Source organism: Nesoenas mayeri (assembly GCF_963082525.1).
Source record: "Nesoenas mayeri genome assembly, chromosome: 1".
Taxonomy (NCBI): Eukaryota; Metazoa; Chordata; class Aves; order Columbiformes; family Columbidae; genus Nesoenas; species Nesoenas mayeri.
Window position 1 is genome coordinate 78,587,357 of NC_137541.1, and position 27,602 is coordinate 78,614,958.

The following is a 27,602-nucleotide window of genomic DNA, read 5'->3' on the forward strand; positions in this document are numbered from 1 at the left end:
TGTTGATGAATGTATTTAGTGGGTTTTTTTAAACAGTTTTGGTAGCCAACAGCTAGAAAAGAAAACAACCCTCCTATATTCTCTGCTTGGGATTTCTGCTGGAAAGAGCAATTGAGAGTTTTAAATGTGGGTGGCCAATCACTAAAAAAAACCCAAGGGGCTTAGGCCTGGAGAGGACCTGCCTTACTCAATTTTAATCCCCTTGCTCTGACAGAACTGTTCTTATTAGAAAAAACTACCACATCACATTTGGAAATGAAAGGTTGTCTTACAGTGTTTTTCCCACTGCCATTGAATGCCTGGCAGCCAGCAAGACAAGCAGAAATGTAGGTAACTCCATTTTCCCCGCAGATGGGGTCCCAGTCGTTCTTGGAACATGCGCAGCCCGAGTTGCACTCTGAAAACAGGGCCTGCTCATAATCAGTTGTCCATTTAGTTCTGCAGAAAAAGAGAAATTGCAATGATGTTTTCTAGCATATGTGGAATAAATCATCATCAAATCATGGGTTATGCTCTGCCAGGCACACCTGATCAGCCCTGCTATCTGAAGTCCATTAAGGTGTTGCCTCTTCACAGCCATGCAGCAGTGTAAATTATTTTTACTGTGTTATCAAAAGCTTTTCACAATATCACACCACCTACTGTGAGATAGTAGCTACTTTATTAAGGGGGACAGCTAAAAATGTCTATTCATGCATTTTCTCAGATTTTCTAAGATTTTAGTTATCTGAGACTTGGTGCAATTTTAACAAAACCAGACATAACAGTTTGATTACTCTGATGGGAAAGAAGGGACTGAGCTATTCATGGGAAATGACCACTGTAGAAGTTAGTGAGGAAATGATCAGAATGGGATTCATACAAACGGAGGGTCTGATACCTTGCACGACAGCTATCTGCTAGCTGTAGCCATCTGCTGAAGTCAACAGAGGAGCAGCTCCTGGGGCTGCTGTGGAGTCGGTGCTGGAAACTCCTACTTAAAAGTGAGCTTTACAGAGTAATAGCATGGGCAAAAGTGACCACAAAGTCCTAGCCTCTGGCGTACCTCACAGTTAATGTAATGGCTAAATCATGGTTAATCCATTAATCCTTAAGTTTTGGGTTCAGAAGCTATTAAAAGCCATGAGTTTTTCAGCAGCGCACAGAGTCAAGGAAGAATTAATTGAATCTCACCCCTCCTACTGAGCTCCTCATATTTCCAGAAATCTCTAGGCTCAAAGGATGGGTCCCATGGCAAAGATAATTAGAAAGTAATCAGAAAAAATAATCTGCACTTGTGGTATAAACCCTTCTGGGCTGAAGGCAACAGTCATGAACGGGTTCTGACACAATGCCTGCTGGAATAGATGGAGCCGTTTCCACCGCTTTAAATCAAATTTCTGGGAAGCATATTTAGGTCAGTCATTCTCTTTTCAACAATGTATACTTTGTGGAATAAAATGAGGAAAAAGTTGGGTTTGCAACAGCACTTTATACTGAAGCGTGCCCTTCCCAGCATACCCATGGTACGACACGGTCAGTCCGGCCACATCCGAGTTCTCACAGCCCATCGCAAACAATGAGAGAAGCAGAAGGTAACCAAAGAAAGATGATCCCAGGGAGAGTTTTGCAGCCCCTAAAACACTGATTCTGAATTTTTTCATGATCAGTCCCCCAGACAATATGCCAAAGGCAACAGCAGGAATGTTGATAAGACCTGAAATCAAACAGAAAAAATTGTATTAATGAAAACTCCAGATCCATGTACTGTTTTCCTCAGCCAGAAAAACAGCAGCAGCAATAACATGAAGCAACAAAATATGAAAGATCTTCAGTCAGGACATTTTATTTGTCTGGACTTTGATTGTTCCTAAAAAGGTGCTGGGACTGCTTTTAAAAACTTTCTCCTAGGGAAATATTTCTTTGCTAGTCCTTTGACAGAGAGATTTTATATATAAGGTTTAGATAATTGATGGCTTCAGGCAATCAAGTGAAAGAACATTGAAGGAAACAAGAAAAACTGGGTGGCCATTAATCCTTACCTGGACAGCTTTGCTCAAAGCAGTGTCCATATTGACAGATATGGACAACAAGATCAAAAACCCCCTCGTGTTCAGTATGTGCAGAAAAGATATAAATAGAAATCACCGTGACTGATACTGCACAGTCAAGCAAGGTGCCCTTTCCTGGTTTCATTGTTACTGAAAATTATTTTCCCAGCTTTACCAGCCAGTCCCAGCACATTAAATTCTCCCCTTGCACAGGGCTGTATATGAGGTTTGCAGCTTTTAATTCATGCTGACACCAAGCGGTGCTGAGTTGAGTGAGCACACAAAACCCAAGCAAGTACCAACACATACGTGCATTCATATGGCAGATGATGTTTCAGAAGTCTGTTCAGGGGACTGGAGGTATTATAATATGATTTCAAATGACTTGGAATAAATCACCAATTTACAACATTAAAGTCTAATCTGCCTACTAGGAGATGTACTGGGATCTCTTACATTTCTGACTCAAGTCAGTGTTTGATCTACCTGTACACAAGGAAAAAAATCAGTGCTCAGAAGAGATGCTAGTAGCTATGTCTGATTTTAGAAAATGCCTTATTTTATATAACAAACCCAGGAGTCGTGTCTAGGCTGAGTACATGAGCCCAGTTCAGTTACTGACAAGGTTCAGGAAGCTTCACTGGGGCAGCATTTTTCGCTCTGCACATACATGAAAATTTTATTTCAGGGGATTTAGAAGCAGCATCCAAAATGTGGCATATGTAAATTAAGAGTCACTATACAACAGGGTTTCCTGTTCTCTTTTGCTTATAGGAGGGGACTGGGATTGGAACTGGGAGTCATGTGATGCTCCATAGAGGACTCACACTCTGCCTGCCCATTCCTATAAACCCGTTTTGTTCGTGACAGTCTAAGTCCATTGCTTGATACTGGCATCATGGTGAGGGAAATGGGAGAAGGGAAGCAAAGTGTGTATATTTATGGAAAATCATACATACACAGCAGGAGCTTTTTTACTTTCTTGCTTATCCCTTGGGTTGCAACTGCTGAAAAATACCCTCTCATGACCTGCAGCTGATTTTTTTTAGAGTGCTTCAGATTGCTCTGACAATCTGGATATCTGTCAGAGAGATTGTGTTAGAAATTGCTTTGTTTTTGCACACACACACACAGAAAAAAAAAAAAAAAAAAATGAGGTAGGGAAAGAAAAATAGACCCTCCTAGTTCTTATTGCAGGGATGACCACTCAGCCAGCATCCTTCCGTAGCCCAGGAATCACACATTCTCTGTTGCATATTGTGCCTGTGCTTTGTGAAATCAGATGGATCTTAAGCCTCACTCAGTTTGCACATACCTGAAAGCTTAGCTCCAGAAAATCTTTAAATACAATTAGAAGTACTGTACTGAATGTAGCGATTGTTTCCTGGACTTTCTCTGGCCATTGACTAGGCTAGAAGATTTCTCCTTACTTGGAGGAGTTTCATGCCAGGAAATTCCAGCTTCTATCTTTAAGGAATTAACATAGCACAAAGGATCAATACAGCTTTTCAGCAGATATATATACCTCTGTTGCTGTGCAACAAATGCTGCTCTGGAACAGGCAGTTCCCTCTGTATTGGATAGATATGTCTCTTTGCTGTGTAATGCTATTGAGTCCCAGCACCTCAGGAGCTGAACCCAAACCTGCATGCAGGTTCAGCAACTGGGCAGTGAAGTTCACTATCCTGAAGACATCTCCAAAAATAGCCACCTCCGTACCCAAAGGTAGAAACCATGTCTCTCTCTTGTGCTGTACAGGAGGGCTTGGGAGACTAACTTCATCACAGAGAAAGGCTCTTAGGTAAGGTTAGGGTAGAAATACCTGTTATTCCTCCACCAGTGTTGCACTGAGATAGTGTTATGTTTTTAGCACATTTATGTTGTGATCAGTGATATAACTTTGACTTCCTTTTATTTAACACCAAATTCCTCAGAAAGTAAGAAATCACTGACAATATCACAGCTATTTTATGATCAGTCCTTTAGCACTCACCGAATTGATCATCATTTTGTTGAAATAAATGTGAAGTCAGCAAGGGAACAGATCTGTCTCATGACAAATTTTTATAAAGTATTTAAAAATTAATTATCTTTTCAATTATTCTCCTGTGGTGTACATACATTATTTTTCAAATTTCTGGTAAAATAAGGGAAATAAGGTATGAAATAATGTAATCTTTCATAGTTATTCTAGCGTAGATAAACTCAGAGCTAACTAGTGCTAAAGCAGGAATGAAATAACTTACCTTTTGTGAACTACTACTTAGGGCCAGACAAGGAAGGAGAAGAAACAAAAGTATCCTAAAATTCCAATTTTCTGTAGATGTATATATATGCCACTCCTAAAATGTCCATTTTTAAGAGATCAAGAAGCAGATATAACTTTACCTATAACAAAATTAGTTTTTGAAGATGTTTGTCCATACTGTTGCTCAATATACTTTGGCTTATATGTCACCATGCCAATTAAAGAATTGAACTGAATGATACTTGCACACAAATACAAAATGTAAACTGGATTCCCAAAGAGGTTCTTCAGTGATGGCAGGAAGTCTGCAAGACAAAATGACAGAAATGACAACCAGGCTAGAGAGACAGTAACTGCTGTGAATAATGCTTTGCAATGTGTTTGCACCTTCCAAAGGACTGCAGAACATTTCAGAAGGAATCCATGAAGTTCTATGATGCTCCTAAGAGCTCTCCCATTTCTGTATGGGGGATCAGTGGGGCAAAATACTAAGCATTAATATCCCAGAAAAGATCTCTTGGTTTAAATATCTTCTTTCGATCGTAAACCAGGACTGATTTGGTTTCTATGTGTCCTAAACAGCCACAGCATCTTTTTGCTTGATTTTTTGGGCATAGGGTGTTCAGCACAGCTGACAGTAAGCACAGACATATTGAATTACAGATTCAAGTAGTGAGGGAAATTATTTTCGCAAAGTAGGGCCAAGGAAATGCAATTGTGCAAAACAGCTCGTGTCTAAATCCACTTAGCCTCCTAAAATACTGTACCTAGTCTGTGCCCATCCTTACACTGATCAGATTTTGCATGTTTTTCTAAAAAATCACCTCAAAGAAAAAGGTTTAGCAAAAACTGAGATTTTTTTATCCGCATTTGTGCAACAATCATTATCTGTGAATTAAAAATTTTTGCAGTCTCATGATATTTGCTGGGCCACTAGCATAATTTTACAAATCTCAGCTGGAGAAGTTCTGTGTGCAAGAGCAGATCCAGGGAACTACGAAGAGACCCTTTTTGTGTGTGTTTTGTGGTTAGGTGGAGAGTGACGCTTGATGGAAAACAGCAATTCTGAGGCCACTAAAATATGGTCTGAGAAGGTATAAGCTTTTAAGGTATAAAAGCTGCTAAGAGGAAAGAACTCTAGTGACTTGCCTTTTGCCATCTCGGTCATCTTCACTTGTTGTTGATAAGAGTTGTGTTGGTCCTTGTTATCCTCAGTGATGAACTTTGACTGCTCGGAAGAGGTACTGGAGTCCTTTCTGCTCTCTGGTTTTGGGAGGTGCCTTGGCAGGAACCAGAATGGGATGCCGGCCAGAACACTAATCACACCTGCGATTAAGTAACCCAGCCACCAGGCTCCCACCCACTGCACATCCTTGTGAGTTATCGTTACACTGTCTGGAGAAAGTAAAAAAAAAAAAAAAAAAAAAGGAGAAAGAAACAAATAGTTTTTGGGAATGTTTGCTGATAACAAGAGAGGTGATTTGGGAGGGACTTTCTCCAGGGGAATCCACCCCTGCCCTTGCCAGGTTTGGCTGTGCCTTGTGTTTCTCTCTCAGTGTTGCAGGAACAATTGTGGGGCGGCAATATGGACTTGCTGATTCCTGTGACACAGCAGCAGCCTTCCCACTGTCACCAGGGGGTACCCAACCTTGCCACTCACACGTCCCCAGAGAGGCTGCAAGGACCAGGACATGGGGTAGTGCAGGTGACCAGGCTCTTGCTGCTGGCTGGGTTGTTCCACTCAAAAGAGCCAGGGAAAATGGGTTGGAAGGTGTTTTCTTGAGAGGAATGAAATCAGGAGCCCTCGTACCCAATGCAAGACCTCTTTTCCAGGCAACAACAGTGTACTATGAAGTGCACACATATACCTCTTGGCAGGATCCTGAGCTTCAGTTCTGCCTCCTTGGGGTGCCTGCTGCTCCCTGCCAAGCCTCCTCACCAGGGCATCTCCTGGGGGTCACCAGCTGCAGATCTGCTGAGGCTGAGCAAGAGTCAGGCTTCCTACTTCCTCCATATCTATCCTTCCTGCTAGACTTTTCTGCATGGCACGCTGCACTGCTCTCATCCTTTTATAAAATGTCCATTCTACCCCGCCAGCCCATTATGCCTAGAAGATAACTAGATAGCTTTTGGCCTAGAATAGGTATGTTGGAGCCTGGCTGAATTTTTTTTAAACCTGAGTTTTCTGACTTACCCAGATCTACAAAGCCAATGTCAACATAAAGTTTGGCACACAGGGATCCTAGAAGAAAGCCAAATATTGGCCCTATGATTGCAACTGTCTGTACGCAGCCTGCAATAGAAAACAGGGCACTGTTATGCTTCTGAGTTAAACAGAGTGTTGATTCTTGCTGTACCTAACAAAGCATGACCTATGATAGGTAACAAGTGATGCAGTCTTAAAATATGGAACCAACATTCGCTCTCTGGCACATTAATTACAAAGGTCAGAACATTTTCAAAAAGAAGAAAGCCAAAAATAAAATTTCCCCCACTACGCTGGGACTTTGAGATTTTTGGTATCATCCAATTAAAGCATGAAATTGAGCCCAATGTAAAAGAAGTCAGGGGACTTAATGTCCTGAACTCAATAGTAACACCAATCTACAATTGCTAGCAACTCTTTAGCAGACTAGATTAAAGTAACTGGAAAGCAAGTGTCAATTATTTAAGTTAATTGATTACTTTAAGTGGTACTGGGCCCTGAATAGACTGAAAAATCGCTTTGGTTTGGTACCCAGTATTAATAGGTTTCAATATACCCTCAGCCAAACTTCTGAGTATTTTGAGTTTTCAAAATTGATCTGAAAATCTGGGAGCATGAGGTTTTGCCTTTTGCCACACTGGAATCTTGCCAAGACAAGATGCTGATGGGGAAGGACTTTTTGGTAATATTTCAGGTGAATGTGCAGAGATCTTCAGGCAATGAACACAATAAGAAAACAGTGACAACTTTTCATAGCCTCAGCATTATCGTTTATAATTCCACATGAGTCCGGAGGGAAAGTTTTGAGTGCCTGCTGAAATTCTATTCTAAGTGCTTAAAATAGCACATGTTTTTTATCACTTTCCAGAGAACTGAATGTGCACAGAGGCTCAGCAGTCCACATCAGGAAGAATTAGGAAAATTTGGGTAACAGCAGGAATCTAAGGCCAAATTTTTCCTCAAATTAAGATAATGGAACTGTGCTGGTATAATTAAAAGGAAACTAGGTCTCTTGAGTGTACCTGACTGTTAAATAAACTTTAATATTAGAAATTATGCAAACAAAACAACCAGGGCACTTTAATTCAATAACATTCATTCCATTATTCAGAAAGACTCTGTTTCCTCTGGAGAAAAATCTATTAGGAAAAAATAATCATTATTTATTTTACCAATGTATAAGGCAGCATTCTCTTCAATGGCATGATCATCAATGTATGTAATTCCCAAAGGCTGGATAGGAGTTTCACCTATTCCACGCAAAAGATTTCCCAGTAAAACATAGATCCACATGGAAGAGCCTGCTTCCTTTTCACATCCTGGGTACATCATAAGAGAGACAACAATGATGTGGGTTTTACTACATTTTGACACTGAATGCACATGACTTCTAAAATGTTTCTGATGTTGGAAAATCAATATGAAAACTGTGAAAAACATTTTGTGGAAATGGCAATTTTAACCAAATCAGCTTGAGGTGGACACATGTTTAGCATGAACTGCTTCAGCCAAAGGTATTAGAGGTTGGCCAGTTTTACACATTTGTCATCTCATCCTATTTTAGAAACCTTTTTCACTTCCTTCTGACCAAAATTGGGATTTTGTAATGGAAAGATTTGGGAAACAATGACAATAGTGAGCACTACCGGCCACATGTGCAAGCACACATGTGATTTGTGACGGATGGGGTTTGATTTGTTCACTTAGACCTTGTTAATGGCCGGGCATCAAGGAAGAAGACTTGGGAAGCTCAACACACCCAAGGGGGAGACACCTTTCTGGTATGTGCATTGGGGTCAGCAGGCAGGGAGGGAAACAAGAACTGGAGATCTGCAGGCTGGGAGACCCAAGCGGCTATTTCCAGTCGAATGAGGATCCAAACAATATTTCCTGGCAGAGAGAAGACCATGATATTCCAAGGTCCCCATGAGAGTTTGTCTGGTGTTCCTGCAAGCCACGAAGGTGCAGAAAGTTGCTGGAGGAGACAGTAAGGCTGGAGGCTGCAGCCTGAAAACAAACATATTGGCTATGGGCAGTGGCCGTTATTTATTTAGTTTTAATAAATTTGCCTCAGCCGGTAAATCTGGCTTTTCTGTTGGAAAGATTCCTATTTACTACTTTTTTGCATTCTAATAAATTATTGCTTGAGAGTTTGGGAGCCTTTTGATGTATTGCAGTGTGTTTATTACAATATTTAACAGAGATAGTTCTCACCTGCATTTAGTTTTGCTTGAGATTTTTCCCAGACTGAGGTTGGAGTTTGGTTTTTATCTTGCAGACATGGGGAGATGTTAACAGTCGAATTGATTGTGGAATGGAATCTTTCATAGCGATATCTGTTTATAAACCAAAAAGTTGCTTTTTACTTTTCCAACATATAAGAAAAAAGCAAACAGATCTGTTGCTGCCATGGAAGATAGGCCCATAGCACTTAAATGCAAATTTCATCAGCAATCAGTTTTGCCAATGATGATTTACTGTGCATAGATGGAACTTGGTTTACATTGCGATAGTACATGAGAACGGTCCCTTTGGTTCTCTTTGTGTCGCAGCAATGTATTTCAGATAAACAGGGACTTTGTTGTGATGCCTGAATCTGTACATAGAGAGATTCAGACAACGGGTGTATAGGCTGGCTGGTGTTTGTTACTCAGATTGTCTTCCTGAGTTTAGTCATCACTTAATTGCTGAAGCAGCTTCAACAATTGTTAAACCATGTAAAAATGTGGCTGACCAAGATCACAGACTAATAAAATGATGAGTTGATTACAACTGAGACTAGCATATATGTTACATTATTTGCTCTACATTAGTAAGTCTTTTTGCAAAAAATATTGAATTGAGTAACCATGTCCACATGTGCCTATTTCTATGGGTATCTTCACAATCAATGCCTAAATATTTTAGTGAGCTAAAATTCATTGTGTATAGCCCAGTTGGAATATACCAACCACTTCACACTTACCGTCCCATGAAGAACTGGGGCATTGCAATTAGGAATGTTCCAGCTGACATAATTAAGCAGCCTGTTCCAATTATTCTTGGCCTGTGAAGCTTCGCTCCAAAGTAGCTTACAAGAATTATGATTAGGAGGTTCCCTTTGAGAGTACAAAAGGAAAACTGAGTTTTAGGGTTTGTTGATAAGAGATTCCCTAAGATAACGATTTCTAGTGTGTGGCGTAGGCAACAATTTAAGGGGAGAGGGCTGACTGCATGGGGATGGTGTTTTGCTCTCTTTCTGGGCATTCTTACAGGAGTGCAATGCCTTCTGTGATGAGAAAACCATAAACTTTAGATGAGCAGCTGGAAAAGAGCAGAATGACTGTGCCAGTTGAAGAGAACAAATAACCAGGAAAGCAGGAAAAGAGGGAGTCAAACAGAGCTTTATACACTTAGGCTAAGATTTCATTCCCAAGAATACCACAGTCCATGGAACACCCATGAGATAAATTCAGTGATTTGAAATCACAAGAGACAGTGTCACACTGGAAAGCTTAGAAAAGAGGGAAGGGGATGGACTGGAAAATGAACATAGATTACAGTTAGAAGTTTGTACTCTTGCAGCTTAAAGAATCACAAAGGGTGAACACTTGTAGGGAAGGTGGATTGCTGACAAAAGGAGAGAGAAAGCAGAAATCTCTGCAGATAAGCTCTCATTCAACTGTCAAAATTTCTATTAGTATTTATTAGCCAGTCACTAAGCTTTTACAACATATTTAGGTCTATGTTGAATTCCTTGTATTAGCAACTCTATCCTATCCAATGCAGTCATACCAACAGTCGTGTTGATTTTTAATAGATGAATCTTGCTCAGTTTTAAATCTTGCTCAGTTTTAATGCTTTAAGGAAATTCATACAATGGTTTTTCACAACAAATTGAGTCACTTTTTTTTTTTTTTTTCTGAAAAAAAAAGGTTTCTACAGCACATACCAATTTCAAAACTGCCATCAATAACACCAACCAAAGAGGAAGGGATGTCAAATCTTCTTTCTATTTGTGTAATAGTACTTTTTAGATAACTTCCTGACAGTGCTTTAGCAAAATAAACGAAAGACAATGCGCCAAGAAATATCTGTGAAAGAAATGGACAGTGATTAAAACCAAGCAGTACAGAAAGCTTGTTTAATTATTTTTAAACAGTTTTTACATTCCCGACTCTTTCTTTCCCAAATAACTGTGTCAATATTTTTCCCACTTTTATGAAACATGCTAGATTGCCAATTTATCCATTTCTTACAAGCAATAATGATATAAACTGAACTTGCTATCAACCACTGCTAGCTTCAGGTATTTGCCAAAGTTACTGATGTTTTGAAGGACAGAGACGTGCATCACCCTCCTGATATCTCTAAGGAGGGGGTATCTTACAACAATAACTATAAGAGTAAATGTAAAGTGTGGCTTAGCAGAGAGCTGTGTTGCTGTTTGGGCATTATTTAACATGGGCTTTTGCAATCAGATGGAATTTTGAGCCCTGCTCTGGCAAGCTGTTCCCACTGAAGTCCAGGGTGGCCACGAGCAAGTTGTCTCTGTCACCTGTGACGTGGCCCCATGACTTGAACAGTGACTTCCCAGGCAATTCTCTTCTAGGCTCATCCTTTCCCCACCAGATCTTTTGTCTGCTCTAATACAGAGATTTTTCTTTCGAGTGCATGCTGCATTTTGCTGAGGGAGAACCTTCTTGCATTTTTCTATTTTGTAGAGGCAGTTGTTTTCTCTTAGTTATTGCTATGTATGTTTTAGTGTGTTAGTCTGAATCAGGAGTGGGCTTTGGAAATGAAACTCCTACACCCTTCACTGTGCTCTGGTGCATACAGCAAATGTGCAGACTGAATCCCTTTTATACAAAATTAAACTGAAATATGTACTCCAGAAGGCACTACATTCACTTCAACAGCTAATGGCTCTTCAGTCTCTGGAACAAGTCTGGAGCTGGTTCAAAGTAACTCCCCACTTCGAAATGAACACAGAGGGAATGCAGGGTCCTTAGTATCAACTGTTTCACTCCTGCAGAGTTATTGCATATATTTGCCTTCAGTAAAAGCAGCCTTACAAAGTTTGAAAGCTCCAGGGATACTCAGGCACCATGCGATTGGTCATGGAAAGCACAACATTGCTTTCTAACTCCAGATACAGGTTGTGTTGACTGAATATATAGGGGTGCTCTTTGTAAAAGATGTTTAAAAAAAAAAAGCCAAACCTGAAACCAGAAATTAAAAGACAAAGTAATGTTTCATAAAAAGAGAGGTCTAGACCCTTGTCCTAGACCTTAGGCCTGCTCTTTGAGCAATCACGCTTTCAGTAAGCAGGTGCTCTGCAGCAATGTACTCACCTCCAGTGCAACAGTCCTTACAACATCTCATTTGACAAGGCACATTGGTAATAACACTGGCATCACTGTTGAATGCAAATTCTCATGTTAAGGTTCAAATACATGTTTGTGTCATATTCAACACACTTCATTTTATCCAGTGCTGGTTCTTCTTCCTTTGGAAACACTTGTGGGTAAATAAACAGTATTTGGCTGTTTCCCACAGTGAGGGCTCTAAAAAAGCTTTCTAGTAAAAAGATCACCATAGTATTTTACATTTTCTGCCTTTGGATTTTACATAGCAATATGAAAGCAAATGAATTTTTTTTCACAGGAAAATCATACAGGACAAACCAGAACTTCAAAAGTCTCTGTCTCTCTTTGGCACAAGTTTTTCTATTGGGTTTGCAACTGTCCCAGGAGAGAAACAGAGACCATGTGCAATGGTAGAAAAACACTCCTGCTTTAGACTTGGGACAGAAAGTTACACGATTTTACGTTCTCCTGTGGTTTGTCAATGACTGTAAGTAAAAATTTCACCCCATCTTTCTGGTTAATAAAGGCAATCTTAACATATGAGAAGGCTGATAGGTGGTATAAACAACCTGTTGAATCTACAGATTGTTTTGGTGACATGTTAGGCAAATACAGATCTGAAACAGACTGTTTGTGACCTAGGAAAAACAATAATTTCATGCTGACTCATCAAGACATAATCAGAACTAAAAAAGAGTTCACCAAAAAAGAGGTTTTCTTAGTCTCTACCGGAATAGGTTAATCATATCTGTTTGGATTCCCAGAAGCCAGAAATTTTTTGAACAGAAACTGAACTGAAATATTATTGCTTTTCCATTTTCAGAGCTAACAAGCTGATTCCTGACTGGCTAATCTGTGCTGGAAGTTTTATTCAATGAGGGACTTGGTTTACTGTTGCAGTAAATGAAGGAACAATTATAGAATTATTTTTATGCTATGAATTTAATTAATGCAATTCATCTTCTGTTTCAAAAGAGGACTCCATTTCTGGGCCTTTAAAAGATCAGACAAAGTCAAAGTGAATATTCAGGAATCAAAATATTTTATAGTAGTTGTCAGACTCAATCCCACAACATCTTAAGTGCTTTGCATAATTATGGACTTCAGGTCAACTGTTGCTGAAGTCATTGACTGCACTGTGATCTGGACTAGTATGTGGAAGTAGATATATGTGTGTATGTGTGTGGGAAGAAAAACAACAGAAATATGTGCAAGACGAAATGAACTGGGTAAGGCCAAAGATTAATTTTCTATATAACTCAGATGATAATCTCATCTCACCATTATATGGTGACTTATTGAGATCTCATCCATGAGAGTGTCAGCGTTTTCCAGCCTGGCTTTGGAAAGTAGGTAGAGACAGTAGGCAAAGCATCATGCTGCATCCTATACCGTGGTGTCCCATCAAGGGAGGAATGCTCCTCCAAGGTGCAGTGGTCCTACCAGCAGGTAGGTACAGCTACAAGATGAGGCTTAATGCTGGGAGCTTCCATTGCCTCGAGGAGGTACTTCTCATCAGTGAGAGAAACACAGATACAGTGGTGATACTTCTACAGTTTCATTTCAAAGCCACTTCATGCAGTGCTCTCTCAAATCAGGAATATTGCAACAATACTTTAATAAAATGGCACTCAAAATACATGGACCATAATTCAAATATTTTTCAGAGCCCAGAACACTACCATGGCTACAATCTTACAAAAGCAATCTGTACTAACAGCTGCCTGCGCTAAGTGTCTGCTGATACTCCGTTCTTAAATTTGGGAAAATAGGGTCATACAATAACAAGGATATAGTGACCTTTCAGGCTGACCCTTGAAGACACGCAAGCCTCAACCAACATGTTTCATTTGAACATTGCCAAACATTAGGCAAATACAGATCTGAATCAGACTTTTTTGTGACTTAGAAATATTTTTTAAAATTTCATACTGACTCATCAAGACATAATCAGAAGCAAAAAAGGGTTAGTTCACAAAAAAATATAAGAGGTTTTTAAAGTCTCTACTAGAATATTCAAAACCACTTACTCTACCTTTATACCTCCACAACATGACTGTTTTTCCTTGGAAGCAGAAGATTCAGATTTGAATGAAGATCGGTCAACAGGCAGGATCGTGTTGTTTGAGAAAAACTGAGCATTTTCTTTTGATGAAATCTCCATGATGATATCATCTACTTCTAAATAGAAAACATGGAGAACATTTTAAAAGGGCATCGTATTAGCTCAGCCTCAAAAGCTCATCACGTGACAGAAACACCCCTGTACTGTTTTCCGTACAACAGCAGTTATCAAACTGGATAACAGAATCTGACCAGTGCACTGGATGTTTAATTATGGAAATTTACTATGCACTTGCCTATAATAACGAAGATTAAATCATACTCAGAGGACAGTCTTCGTCTTCATTCTCCAGCTATCACCGATGTGATTTCATTAAACATTTGAGCGAGCATTACTGGCAGACTAAATGAGGTTTGTTAACATTTTAAACAATATTTCTGGAGCCTATAAGTAAGTTCACATTTCTAAATGTGACCATGTCTGCAGAGATTTCTCAGAGCTGATCTCTTCTTTCCCATATATCTGGGACATTAAATAATTAGATCAAAGGAAATCTAGCCCCATTAATGAGATTGAAACATTTGCTCTAATTGTCTGATGTCAGCTAATGAGTTTACACAAGAATAAAGAGGTTTAGTTCCCTTTACCATTTTAGATAGGACTTTAGGGCTCAGTGGTCAATTGTTACAGGGAAAATGTGAATTTGCTGCTTTGCAGGTAAATACAAAGAAGTAAAGAAAAACATAAATACTGCACTTTGAGAACAAAATATATCACTAATTCTTAAATCTCTACTTGCACACTGCAGTACTTTGTTCTTAATTTCAATCTCTAAATCAGATCTGAAAATATTTATGAAATCAGCTTCTGTGTTCACTTTTAAACAGCACTATGTTTTATAGAACTGCTGGCTGAAAATATGAATAGGAGAAGTTCTTATTCTTGTTTGTCTAAAGACACAGATCTTACATGAATTTAAAATACATATAGCTTTATTTATATGTATGTATGAATGTACATACATGTGCATTCACGGCTTCCCAAGGGTCTGTGCAGTACATACGTGGCTTCCAGAAATGTGTGTAAAAATAACAAAAGTATATCTAGATGATAAGATTTGTTCAGACTAATAGTTGCCTGGGCTCTGCTAATATACAGGCAAAGCAAAAAGATTGTGGCTGTGGTAACAACATTTTCACTAAGATCTCTCCATGGTATCAGATGAAATAAAAGCTATTGACTACATATGAGAAATACTTGCATTTGACACTGCCCTGAGTGGGACTGTAATGCATTTCATTTAAAAACAAAAAACAGTACAAGAAGAATTGTTTGGTCTTGCTGCAGAAAACTTCCAAAGTATTCTTGCTCTGCTGCTGATTTTCTTTCAATTTTGTGAAAGTCACATTTTCTCTCTGTGCCTCACTGCTGAACTTGTACAGTGGAGAATGACCAGTGTGCACCTCAGCACTCATATCAGTTTAAATTCATCCAAATTTGTGATCATGGGTATGGCACTCACCTAAGGTATGCTGCCATGTAGGCATATGAAACAGCCTTTAGCTTAAGGTTTGCAATGGTTTGCAATACTCTTCATATTACTATTGTAGCAATAAAAATAATAAAACAAAACAAAACAAAACAAAACAAAACAAAACAAAATAAAATAAAATAAAATAAAATAAAATAAAATAAAATAAAATAAATAAAAGGAAAAGAAAACATCTGTAACACAGATGAAGTGAATTTTACTTATGTTTGAGCAAAGCAGCTTCCAACTTCAAAAGGTCCAGGAGAGGAGCAGGGGGCTTGCATGATCTCCTCCACTGCACCGCATGTGCAGGGTTGATTAAAAAAATATGCCATGGAGGGTTAGGGATGGACTATGACACACCGATGCTTGGCAGCAGCATACAAGTTCATGCTACACTGAGTTGGTACAATTCTCAAATGGACAGCGGTGCTTAAACAAAAATTATACTCAGTGGTATTAAAAAAAAAGTATTACACTATAAAAATTATTACAGTTTCTTATCATACTCTGTCTGGTAAATGGAAACATGCTAGGAAGGACTGACTGCCATACAAATTTCACAGGTTTACTGTATCCCAAATTGTTCTATGGCATAGCTTTAATGAGATCAGTAGTTTCCTGGCTTGGAGCAACCTGCAACCGTGTATCTCAGATCATCAGTTTGGTTGCGCTGATGGTGCCTCTGAGGGAAACTGTTAACACAAGACAGGGAGCAGAGCAGTGTGCCCAGTGGTACCACAGCCCACTGCAATTCTAGCTTTAACCTTTCCTCTTTTGTGCAACGAGCATAAATATGACTGTTTCACTCTAATCACAAACCTGTCCTATGCTTCTCAAATACTTTTGGTGCCATTGGTGTTTTACTGGGAGCATTCATAATACACTGCCAGCTGCATTTGGAGGTCAGAGATGGCTCTGGTTTTACAGAAGCAGATAGCTGACTGGTAAGGATGGTCTCTTACTGACTTGAGTATAGTGACAGCCTTAGATTTTTGCCATATCTTGGATACTTTATTTCTCCAGTGCCATGAAATATGAGGACAGATCGTCTGCCTCAGCTCTTCCTTCCCAGACATGGCAGGAATCCCAGCAAAATGAAATCTGAAGTAGTGGCACATTTCACTGAGGTCAGGCTACTGGACCAGTTTGGCAGATGATAATGAAAGGTTAGCTTTGTTCTATATTTTCTGTCATGTCTAGTCATCCCATCACCACTGACACACTCTGGGCCAAATTCAACCTCTAATGGTTGCAGTGTTAAATTCAAGACTTCTGTATCTATCAGCCTGCATGCATCTCTCCCTGTATATATGTGTATGTGTGTGCATGCACACAGTTGAGATTGTATATAATCATGATCTAACATGTATGACTGCAGAAGTGTCTATGCTTGGATGCATATGCACAGACACACAAATTTAAAGACAGATCTATTGGAGGACAAACTCTTAACCGAAAGGATGTTATATGGGTAAAGTGCATTCTGTCTACTCACTAATAATTTAAAAATAAGACCTGAGCAACCAGTTACCTTGGCAGAAGATTTAGATTTAGGTTTGATTGGTTTTTTAAGTATGTATCGTTACCACATAATGCTTGCAATTATAAAAAACATATTCACTGGTTTTAGCAAGTCATTGTTATTATATCTACACAGAATCTTCCAAAATGTAGGTTTTCTGGCAGTAAAGATACTCAGTTCCTATATAAGTAAATAACTATATGGGAAGAAGAGAAATAAGTGTTCCAAAGCATAAACAGTCATATGTGTGTACATAGACAGTGAATTATCCTTCAACCAAATACTATCTAAGCAGTATTTCCTAATTACAGGTAGCATCTTCTGAAGCTTGCAAAGCAGTCTGAAATCTTCAAGGCTCTCTGAAGACGATCAATGAATTTTCCATGGATTAGGTCTTCTAAATCCCTTTTGTAAATTTTATCAGAGACTAAGAAAGGAAGCCATCGAAGAAAGCTCTGTATAAGGCAGTTTTCTGTTCTAAAAAAGATACTCTACTCCATGATAGTCAAGGAAGAGTAGCTACATAAGTGAAAACAGAGTCTAATTCTGTTAATGTATTCTGCACCATCTTCCCCAAAATAGATGTACAGACCAGAGGTTCTTTTGGCAGGAGCCATCCAAACCAGGGATATTTTAGTCTCTCTGAAGAAAAAGGAGGGAAGAACATGGTGTTTTGCCACCACATTTAGGAAGAATCAAAGTTCCACCATGAAATTGCCTTTTGTGGGAATACTGAAATAGTGGGCAGAATTTGATCACTAGTCATTCTAACAGAAAGACACCAAAGTGAGTGCCCTGGACTGAAGGGAACCTTACAAATTTCATCACCCCTTTGACAGCTAAGTCCAGGAGGGTGACACTCTGCCTGCAGGACAGCTGCTGGCCATGCTCATACCTTCTCCCTGCCTGTCACTGGGGCTCCAACCCCTCCTTCACATTCCTGGCTCCAGCTGGCCAAGCTGTGCGAGCCCTCTCTGGCAGTCAAGCTTTCTGTCTCTCCGAAAGCACACCAGGTAACTCACCGTGACACAGCTTGGGCGGCAGTGGCACTCACCCTCCCAAGGGCTGGCGTGTGGGGCTGTGCCCCACGGTCAGGTCCAAGTATGAGCCCGTCCCCAAGCATGCATGCAGTGGGCTGAGATACCGCCAGGCAGTTCCCAATGTGTGCCTCCACTCATTCAAACTTCAGGCAATGAAAAAAAAAGAAGAAAAAGTCCTTCCCCCCACTAGAAACTCCTCCGCTTTGCAGTAAGCCTCCTTAACATGCCTTCATTGTGTGTCAGCCCGCAGGCACAGGAGCTGCACTTGCTAGAATAGTTGGACACAGGACACCAGTACAGAGACTGTTCACTAAAGAACCCAGCTAAAGGACATCTTCTCTAAAAGGTGGCTCAACAAAGAGTAGAAGAAAAGCCAAATCTTACCTGGCAGCAGAAATCCCCAGAGATGGTGCCTACCAGTTTTCGTAGGTAAGCTCCCTCTATTGCTTACCCATACCCATACCCATACATACACACACACATCCTAGTCCCAACTTAGAAGTGGAAAAAACTGGAGGGGAAAAGCAACTCTTAGAAATAACCCCGTCTAGGGACGATACATCTGATACTGGAGGTAAAGAAAGGAAAAAGCATAGGGGTGGGGGAACTTTTGTCTCGTGTTTTGCCTGAGCACTTGATATTCATCTCCCCTCCCATCCTGCACCCCACCTCCTCATATTTTCTTCCTTTCTCCCCTCCTAGCCACTCCAGGACACTGGGCACAAGGGTAAAGCAAAGAGGCTGGGTGCCCTAGCTGGAAATCCTGAAGAGCATCTAAACCCACATGGGGCATTTTTCTTTGTAATGCACTTTGTTTGATGGGGATGTGGCAAAGTTTTGTGGAAAGAGAAAAAAAAAAAAACAACAACAAAAACCAAATCAAACCAGAACCACAAACAAAAACCAACCAACCAAAAAGAAAACAAAAAACACCCCACGAACAAACAAACAAAATCCCCAAAACAGCCCCAAAAAACCTGATCTTAATTGTTCATTCCCAGAAAATGAAAGACTTCAAGGGGAAATGGACCAGAAAAAAAAAGAATCAGGGTGTGTGGGAGAGATAGGATGTAGGGTGAACAGGCAATTCACAAAGCTTTCCCATCCAGACACTGGTCTCTCTCAGTATGCCCTGTACGCCCTGCTCCCCAAAAGCCCCAGGGCAAAGTCTCCATCAACACGATGTAAAACCAGAATGAAAAGACCCATTAAAGGCGAAGACAGAATTGCACAGGAGAGTCAGTCAAATCCTTTGCCACAATGAAAGGAAAATTTTGCAACCTTCACTCTCATGACCTCGTGTTTTTCCTGTCACAAGGTCATTGCTACTGAAAAGGCAATGTTAATTTGCAAGTTTTTGTAGTGGTGAAGAGCTTGCCTAGTTCCCAGTGTAGTCATCTGAAGTGAGAGAGGCTATAAACCCTGGGTGTTCTGCTAACCTGTGAGATTTAGTTACACAAACAGAGAAGGTATTAACACTGTAAATTCTTCTTCCTTTCTCCTTCTTGCTCCCTCCCACCCTGTGCAGTGGGGTATGTTCCCATGGCAGCTAAAACCACACTGGCAGTCAAAACGGTACGGTGCCAAACACAGTGCTTTGGAGCAGGATTCTACTTTCCTGGAGTTAATATAAATTATTATCCATTCCTTCATCATATCTCCATTTGGGATTCTTAATGCGGCTGGAACTTTATTACTCTGCACATAATTCACGTTTTGTACTTTAATGTGTCTTACATCCTTACTTGTTAGGTTTTGAAACTTGGAAATCTCTTTTCCCCTTTTCTAAGAGATATCAGGGTGCCTAATAGTCCATGGGAATTAGTGATTAGGAGAATTAGTGATAATGAGTTTATTCAGCCCCCTTCAGAGAACAGCTTCCAGCCTAGCTCCTTCAATTATTAGGAAAAATGAGTTTACACAATACGGGATCTGTACTAGTTTTGCCTGACCTTTAATATCATTGCTGACCTTGTGTCCTCCAATGATTTCTGACACAGGCTCTAGTTTTTCTGCCACTGGTAGCCTTCACCATACTGTCTTTTAAAATAGGTGAGGTTCAGGTTCAGAATCATCAATTCTTTATATAAATCTCTTCCACATAATCCTCTGAGACATCATCATGCTACAAATCATGTCAATGAACACCATGCAATGGTCCCCTACCCTTACAGAAAAATAACAAAAGAAGTGGTTTCTCCAGTTTAAGATGAAACAATGCTTTGAAGAATGAAGTTCACAAGATTCAGTACAATCTTTTCATCTTTCCTGGATCAACTTGCTGTCGCAGTTGGGCTTTCACTGGAATTTCTTTATAGAGCCTTCTCTGATTTCTTTCAATGTGTAAATAATATCTTACCTGGAACTTCATCAAAACCAGCCCGGAGGTATTTTCCATTATGGATAGTTTCCTTACACCTTCCAAAAGAGCATTACCATTCCTTTATAAGCTAATTATAGCATTTCCTCAGAAATGGTCATATTTATGTCCAAACTACAATCCTTTTCCAGATGCTCAAAATAGATGAATACAAGATCCTCACTAAAACTCAGTGTGTTCATCTGGAAGAGAAGAAAGCCTCATCCAGGTAGGGATTTATTAGTTTCCCAGGCTATATATCTCATGGGAAGGCGATGCAGCACATCGTCTAATAAACATACTAACAAGAACTGGGACAGGGGAAAAGAATGACTACCAGTTTCAATACAGGACACGACACTTCTTGTGTGTCACTTTTCAGTGTTTACCACAGCAGAGCCCTTCCCAAGCACTATTAATGACCGAAAACTCATTGGAAGTTTGTTAGACAATCAATCAGACAAGAAAGTTTTGCTTTCCCATAGTCCTAAAAGAAATTGCTGACTTACATATCCATATTTGATAATTGAAACAAAGCCTTTAAAGCAGCTACAGGACAAAGAACCAGACTAAAGCTTGTTCCTCAAGATCTGTTTCTATTTTCTTTGCATTCCTGCTTCATATTAGTTACAGGAAATTAGAAGCCAGACCACCTTCATTTCTAAAGCACAGGTTTAAACTAATTACATTTACAAAGCCTAGTCTAGACATAGTGAATAGCCGTGACAAGAGTAATCTTGATTCATAGATGTATCAATACACTAAGAGCACCGCACCTTTGTTGGGTGGTCTTTAAACCATCCAACAGCAGCAGATCTGGCTGCTTCTTTGTCAAGCACAATTCATGAGCTAATGCTAACCTTGTAAAGTCTCAAATAAAACCCCATTATTCAGAAGCATGAAACATTTTCCTTCGTAAAGGATATTTTTAAAAAACATATTCCAACAGAATTACTTGAATCATAAGGGCTTCCTTGCAAAGATAAACTTTACACTGAAATCAGAATAAACGCATAACAGCTGCAAAGAAACATTTGATTTATCTGATACAGGGGAAAAAATGACTTTTAAAAAAACTTATAAATGGGATTTTGATATATCATATAATCTTAAAGTCTGAATTTATATAATTTCTATGGTCTGAAGCCTTAATACTGCATTGCAAAGCTACGTAGAAACTCTCAGTAGAATGAGTCCTCAACTACTCCAATCAACATCTGGCCAAATGCTCCTTTACTGTTTTATTTATGTTAGTACACAAATACTCCAACCCTGAGCTGCTCTGCTGTGCCTGAAACAACTCGGAGAGAAGGAGAGACAGTCATCGCAGCGACTGCTTGTGGCCCAGACTCCTTGTACTGCAATGGTCTCCTAAACACCTGGAGAGCTCAGTGCAGGAGCTAAGATGCAGGAGACAAGACTGAGAGAGCTGGATAAATAGTAGGTAATACTTGCATTTGAAGAAGAGGAATTGAAACCATGTTCACTGAAGGTCATGAAGGAAATCTGCACAGAGCTCAGCAAAAACTCAAACAGATACAGACCTCTTGAATCCTTGTCCAGAGAGCAGGATGCTCCAGGCATCTCTCCATTCTGGAGTATGGAAATGCAGCTGCCAGAATAAAGGCAACTAAGAAAAGCATGACAGCTTGGAAGCAGCTGTTTCTTCCCAAGAAATGTCTCTGAGTAGTTAAACATCAATACAATTAAACTTTCATAATTTATAAAAAAATTGTATTTCTACTTGCTGTGATTCCTGGGTAAATCTGTAGTTTGGAGTCACTAACAAGCAGATACAGTGAAGATGTTTACAGTTAATGTTTACAGAAATCCAGTTTTACTGCCTATATCATTTTAATTGCTTTAGCTGTACTCCTCTATTGCTATGGACACATTATATCTTGGAATTAGCTTTCCTCTTCTTTTTGTTGCCAGTCCTAAGAAGATACTTGTTAAGAACATGAACAAGTAGGAAACCCACTGTGGGAACAAACCTTGCATATCTTTTCCATATCAAAGAACCAGAGACAAGCAATACACTTCGGCTGTCAGAAGCACGTAGGGATTGTAGTGAAAAATTCAGGCTTGAGGATAGTACTTCCTTGTACAACTAGGGACTTCTAGATCTAGCCTCAAAGAACAGGGTTTTTTTTTTATCAAAGAATAGCAAAAGCAATAGAAAAATGTTCTCTTTTTTGGGCCAGCTAATGTGTTCTTGGAATATCCATGGGTCTATTTCAGGAGTCTCATTGCGCTGAGGTGCTCATAAAATTATTCCTGACATTCTGATTTTCAGCCCCTGTCATGAAACCTCAGGAAGAAAAACCTTCAAAATTAGCAGTTGGAGTAAATTTAGCATTTATTGCACCCTGTACATAGAACAATACCACCTTTTCTATTCATATTGCCTATGCTGGCTGCCCGAGGTAATGTATGGGAGCGTGCTCAATGTCTGTAGATAATCCTGAAAGCATCAGCAGAAGGTAACTGATCAGGCAAAAGAGCTAGGAAGTTTTCCTTCCTGAATGATTAGTGAAAACCAAACCAAAACAAATTATGGACCCATGCAGACTTTGACTCAAATTTTCAGGAGAAGAAACAAGTATATTCATATTGCACCACGCTTTGCAAATGTCCCAATGGGCCCTGTGAAACCCAGCTCTGAGGGGGTAAAACAAAAAGGAGAAATGAGAGATCTAGTGGCACAACACTGTTCCTCAGGGCAGGAACCATTTGTAACCACTGGAGCTTTGAGGAGAATTTTGATTTAGAATAATGTAATAAAAGAAACTGGAATTTGTCCAGCCACTAAGGATTAATACCATTAATCTTAATAAAATCGCATAGCACTTTCTGTAATGCAGATAAGTTCTTTGAGCTAGGTTTAAACTCAAATATTTTGGCTAGAAATGTGGAAAGATAAGGTGTAAATAATTTAAAAGTAGAGTTTATTATACAGAAGGTGATGAATTTGTTTTGAATTTGAATATGATTGGCAAACACAGTAGTAACAATTGACAAGTGCAAAGGATTGTGAGGGGAAGTCATTTACCAGCAACAATGCAAGTCACTGTAAATGAAGCCAACGTGTAGATCAAACAGGAGCCTTCTGCTTTGCATTTCCTGGCTGCGGACAAGCAGATGTTGTAGCAACCTTTTATCTGTATTAAACTTCCAAAGCATTACAATCCCATCCATGCTGGGTTATTTAGTGATTAAAACTAGAAGTCTGGACTGGGTGTCACGGAAGCCATCAAAACCTTAGGTAAAACTTGAAACTTGCACATTTTCTTTTGTGGCTCGTGAATTAAGGCAATGTTATTATCACCCTTTGGCTGTGAAGCTGTTCAGCACGGCACATCCGGGTTTTGGGATCCCGGTGTGGAGTGGTTAAAAATCTCCCTTGGATTGTGTGAGATGTCTTCTACCCCAGAACTACAGACCCAGCAGTCAGTGTGGCACCTGGAAGTTATGCATCTGACTGTCAAAGTCATTTGCTCTTCTATCCCTACAGGAATCACCCATGATATCCAGGGAGCCCATGGTGGCATTGAGGGATAATGCCAATTTCCACAGGACTTAGGTGAGATAATTGAAGAAGCATTAAAGAAAGCACTGCTAAACAGAATGCCAAGAGTTCTCTGAGATTTCTATTTTTAGTGAAACATTTTAAGTGGTTTTAGGGAAGCGGATTTGCCTGGACAATTGAGAGTAATTCGAACACCTGGCAAACGCAAAATTTAATTGAGCTGCTACTGACCGTGCATCATGGCCTCCTTTATGTTTTAGCAGAACCCCAGGAGAGGCGTGCTCATGTGTGGTCTCATTAGCAGATTGACTGTTTCTGCTCTGTGCTTTACTGCTCATCTCTTCCCATGGGAACCTGTTTGTAGAGCTCCAGAGGCAGTTTGGTGGTTTTCAAAGACAAGTGCGTTTTTTTTTACCTTGGTAGGCCTTTCTCTTTGTGATGAGTACTGAAAGAAAAGAAGTTTCCTTCATCACTCCAGTTGTATGCTTTTCTGTGGGCAGCTGTGAATCTCTGGATCAAATAATTCCATGCTTGGGAGTTATTAAGTGTTTGGGACAGACTAGCTGCAGGCTTATGAGCAGCTCCCTTAGAACATGTACAACTATATTTTACATTTTACTGGCAATAATCCCAACTAATACCTTCCATAAGCACTGCCTGGTCCAAAGTTCCTTACATTATTTTTGCCATTCAGAATTTAAGCCAGAGAACAAATAAACCAGTGGGACTTCCAAACTGACAGCTAGATGTGTGCCTTTTCCATATCTTGAAATCTGTTCATTTTTAACCCGTAGGAAAAGAGGCTTTGAATATGAAGTTGATCCAGATAATTTGTATGCAGCCATTTCAAATGAGTTGGCTGAAGAGCTCTCCAGAGCTTTGATGAAAGTAGGTAATAAAACTTAAAAAATTGGGAAAATTTAAGACAGCTGTAAGACACCTTTTCTAAAAATTAGAAACAATGAGCAAAGAAAATAGCTAGATGTCAATCCTAGCCCACATAACTAGCAGAATCTTTAACTGAAGAATGACAGTATACTTACCAATATAATTGCAAGAAAACTGATTTCACTTACTGATCTCACTTTAACAGATTACTTCTGTGATTAATAAGGAAAACACTGTTAACATAACACATTTCATTTTCTCTGGGAGCATGAGTCACCCTGCATCACTACGGCTGAATAGTGCCATGTAATACAGACCACATTCAGTCAGTATGGTCCATATTAATTGGGTTGAAAAGAACACAGATGACGGATGTTGGAATATTTGCCATCATTAAAGAAGGATGTTTATAACGAGGCCTTCCACAGATTGGCTGAGTCACACAGCATTTAACATGGGATTTATTAGTGATCCAAAATAAAGTGCAGAATTCTGGTGGTAAAAGTTGCAGATAAAGGGATACCAATAAATGTGAGCATGGGTCACTAACACATATGAAGCAGGGCCAGCAGATAAAATGGTAATCGTTATACAGCAGTTTTACTGGATTTGAATCAGAGTTTCAAGCAGCTACAGGTCATTTGCAGTCTCCTGCTTACACTGGAAGCTGGGCACCAAAAGCAAATTTGTTCAGTAAAGGAAAAAAGAAACACAGCAAACAGGATACCACAGAATTATATTTATGTTGTACATTTGTCTTCACATTGCAACATCCACATTGTTCATTTTGTGACAAGTATTTCTAATAATTTTGAATACATATTTACTGTATAATACATTTTACCAAGAGGCACTTCCAGTAATTCTGGGAAAAAGGAGCTTCATTATAGTGTCTAACTTACAAAACAGTAAAAATAAATAATGTTTATCTAAAAGATTTTTTTCCTGTACAGAATCTATTTTGTACAAAACATTTATCAGCCATTAACTAAATCACTTAACAAATACTTGTGAAGAGAATATATTAGGTATTGCTACATGTATCAAGTGCAAGATACTAGTGAAAGGAAAAGAATTATTCTGTTTAAGAAAATCACCTAAAAATACAAGGCCTTGTTCCTGAAGTGTTTAAAAAGGAGAAGCTTGGTTACAACAATATTGACAATATATAAATATAAATTAATGTATGTAGTACTTAGTGAAAAGAACACTGTGTTAAAAACTGGCGTGTAGAAATCCTGAACAAGATGGCACTTTTCTGCATTGCCACTTTGGCTGGCAGTTATGTTTTAAAATATTGCTTCAAAAGAATTATAAAGGTACACAAAACCCTTTTCAAATAGAGTCATATAAAATCACATTCCTCCCCCTTCCCCTGCATCTTTTGAAGTGAAAAAATCAAGAGGGATTAATTTTGAAGTACATGGGTGAACTGCAGAAACTTGCTACTAGAGCTGAGTCTGAGGCGTAGTGCCCGGAGGGCACAGGCCAGGAGTCAAACCTCTTAGGATAGGATGTAAGGTGACCAAATTCCTCAGTGTTTTCTGAAGTAAAAAAACTTCGGTTAGCCTTATGTGAATTTGAAAATACAAAATTTGTATGATTTGGCCCCAAAATCTGGTGGGGGATCAAGTGCTTCAATTAGATTGACACACCCCAAATTTTTACTCAGAAAGGGTTTTGACCTTGCAAGATTAATTTCTTGAATACTTTCAACAAAATGGGATTTTATTTTTTTTTTTATTTTAATCACATCTCGTATGTGATATATGTACTTGCATATTGTTACCCTGATGGCCAAACTGTATTGGAAAGCAATTATTTTTGAAAGGTACTACTTCCACAACTAGAGGCAAAGATTACAAAATGTGTTTCTGTTGGAAAATGTCCTTCTATCAAAAAGCATTACAAAGAAAAAAAGAACTGCCATCTGTCAGTGAAAATATTAATCTATTGAACAAACATAACCTACAGTATGAATCACATCTTTTTAAAAGTGAAATTAAATTACTCTCCATCATGCAAACATCTTATATCAATTACTCAAGAAAAGATGACTTAACTTCAGAAAAGTAATGACCAAATGTATGTTGACATGGTTGAAATACTAAAAATATAATCAACACCACATAGCAGTTATTAACGTTGTCTTTGATCTCTTAGGATACCATCTGCACTACTGTATTAAGGTTTACAAATATCTAGAAATGAAAGTTTTGCATTCAAATATATTTCCATCATGTGTCAGAATCAGGCAGGAATTTTGAGAAGGAAGGATAGCTTTAACAGGTGACAGGCTTTCTGCCCTAAGCAGCATGCACACACAAGGCAAACCCCTCACTCTTTTCTCTCTGATCAGATTACAAAGATTACAGACCTTTTTCTTTATTTTCCTTTTCTTTCGTGAAAGCATGGAGGGAAAACTACTAGGGCCAAGGGAGAAAAAACAATAACAAAACCCACAAAACCTCTTCAATGTCCTTTAAATAAATATTTAAAATCAATGAGCAATTGCTAATTCATATTCAATGTTTGTGTTTGCTGTAGTAAAGGAAGATGGCGTTGAAAACCAGAGCATCTAATCCCATTGCCTTGGGGCTACTGCTGTGAGCAAACCACAGCGAGGTGGGTATTCAATGGGCGTACATTACTCTAAGGTATTTCTCTGGCTACTTTGAGAACAGCCCTCTGAAATTCGGCGTTTGTTCTTTACCTCCTTCCAGTTCCTTCCTGGGACCCCAGGCCATTTGCAGGCAACTGTGGTAGCCCAGCCCCTCTGCGAGCCTGAGGGCCACAGCACACGCTGTCTTTTCCTTATTTGATCTGATTTTTA

The 27,602-nt window shown here is 39.3% G+C and overlaps 1 protein-coding gene across 1 annotated transcript in view; it reads right to left on the reverse strand.

Moving 5' to 3' along the window:
- Positions 1-13,996, reverse strand: part of LOC308039918 (uncharacterized protein) — a gene marked incomplete at both ends in the record, with an annotated part of 53,385 nt that extends 39,389 nt beyond the window's left edge. Inside the window, 10 exons of the mRNA XM_080343667.1 lie at positions 273-438; positions 1,501-1,696; positions 4,419-4,583; positions 5,428-5,673; positions 6,473-6,571; positions 7,657-7,803; positions 8,699-8,820; positions 9,450-9,582; positions 10,416-10,557; positions 13,868-13,996. Coding sequence (XP_080199793.1) covers positions 273-438; positions 1,501-1,696; positions 4,419-4,583; positions 5,428-5,673; positions 6,473-6,571; positions 7,657-7,803; positions 8,699-8,820; positions 9,450-9,582; positions 10,416-10,557; positions 13,868-13,996 — 1,545 coding nt within the window. The remainder of the gene's footprint in view (positions 1-272; positions 439-1,500; positions 1,697-4,418; positions 4,584-5,427; positions 5,674-6,472; positions 6,572-7,656; positions 7,804-8,698; positions 8,821-9,449; positions 9,583-10,415; positions 10,558-13,867) is intronic.
- Positions 13,997-27,602: the final 13,606 nt, after the last annotated feature.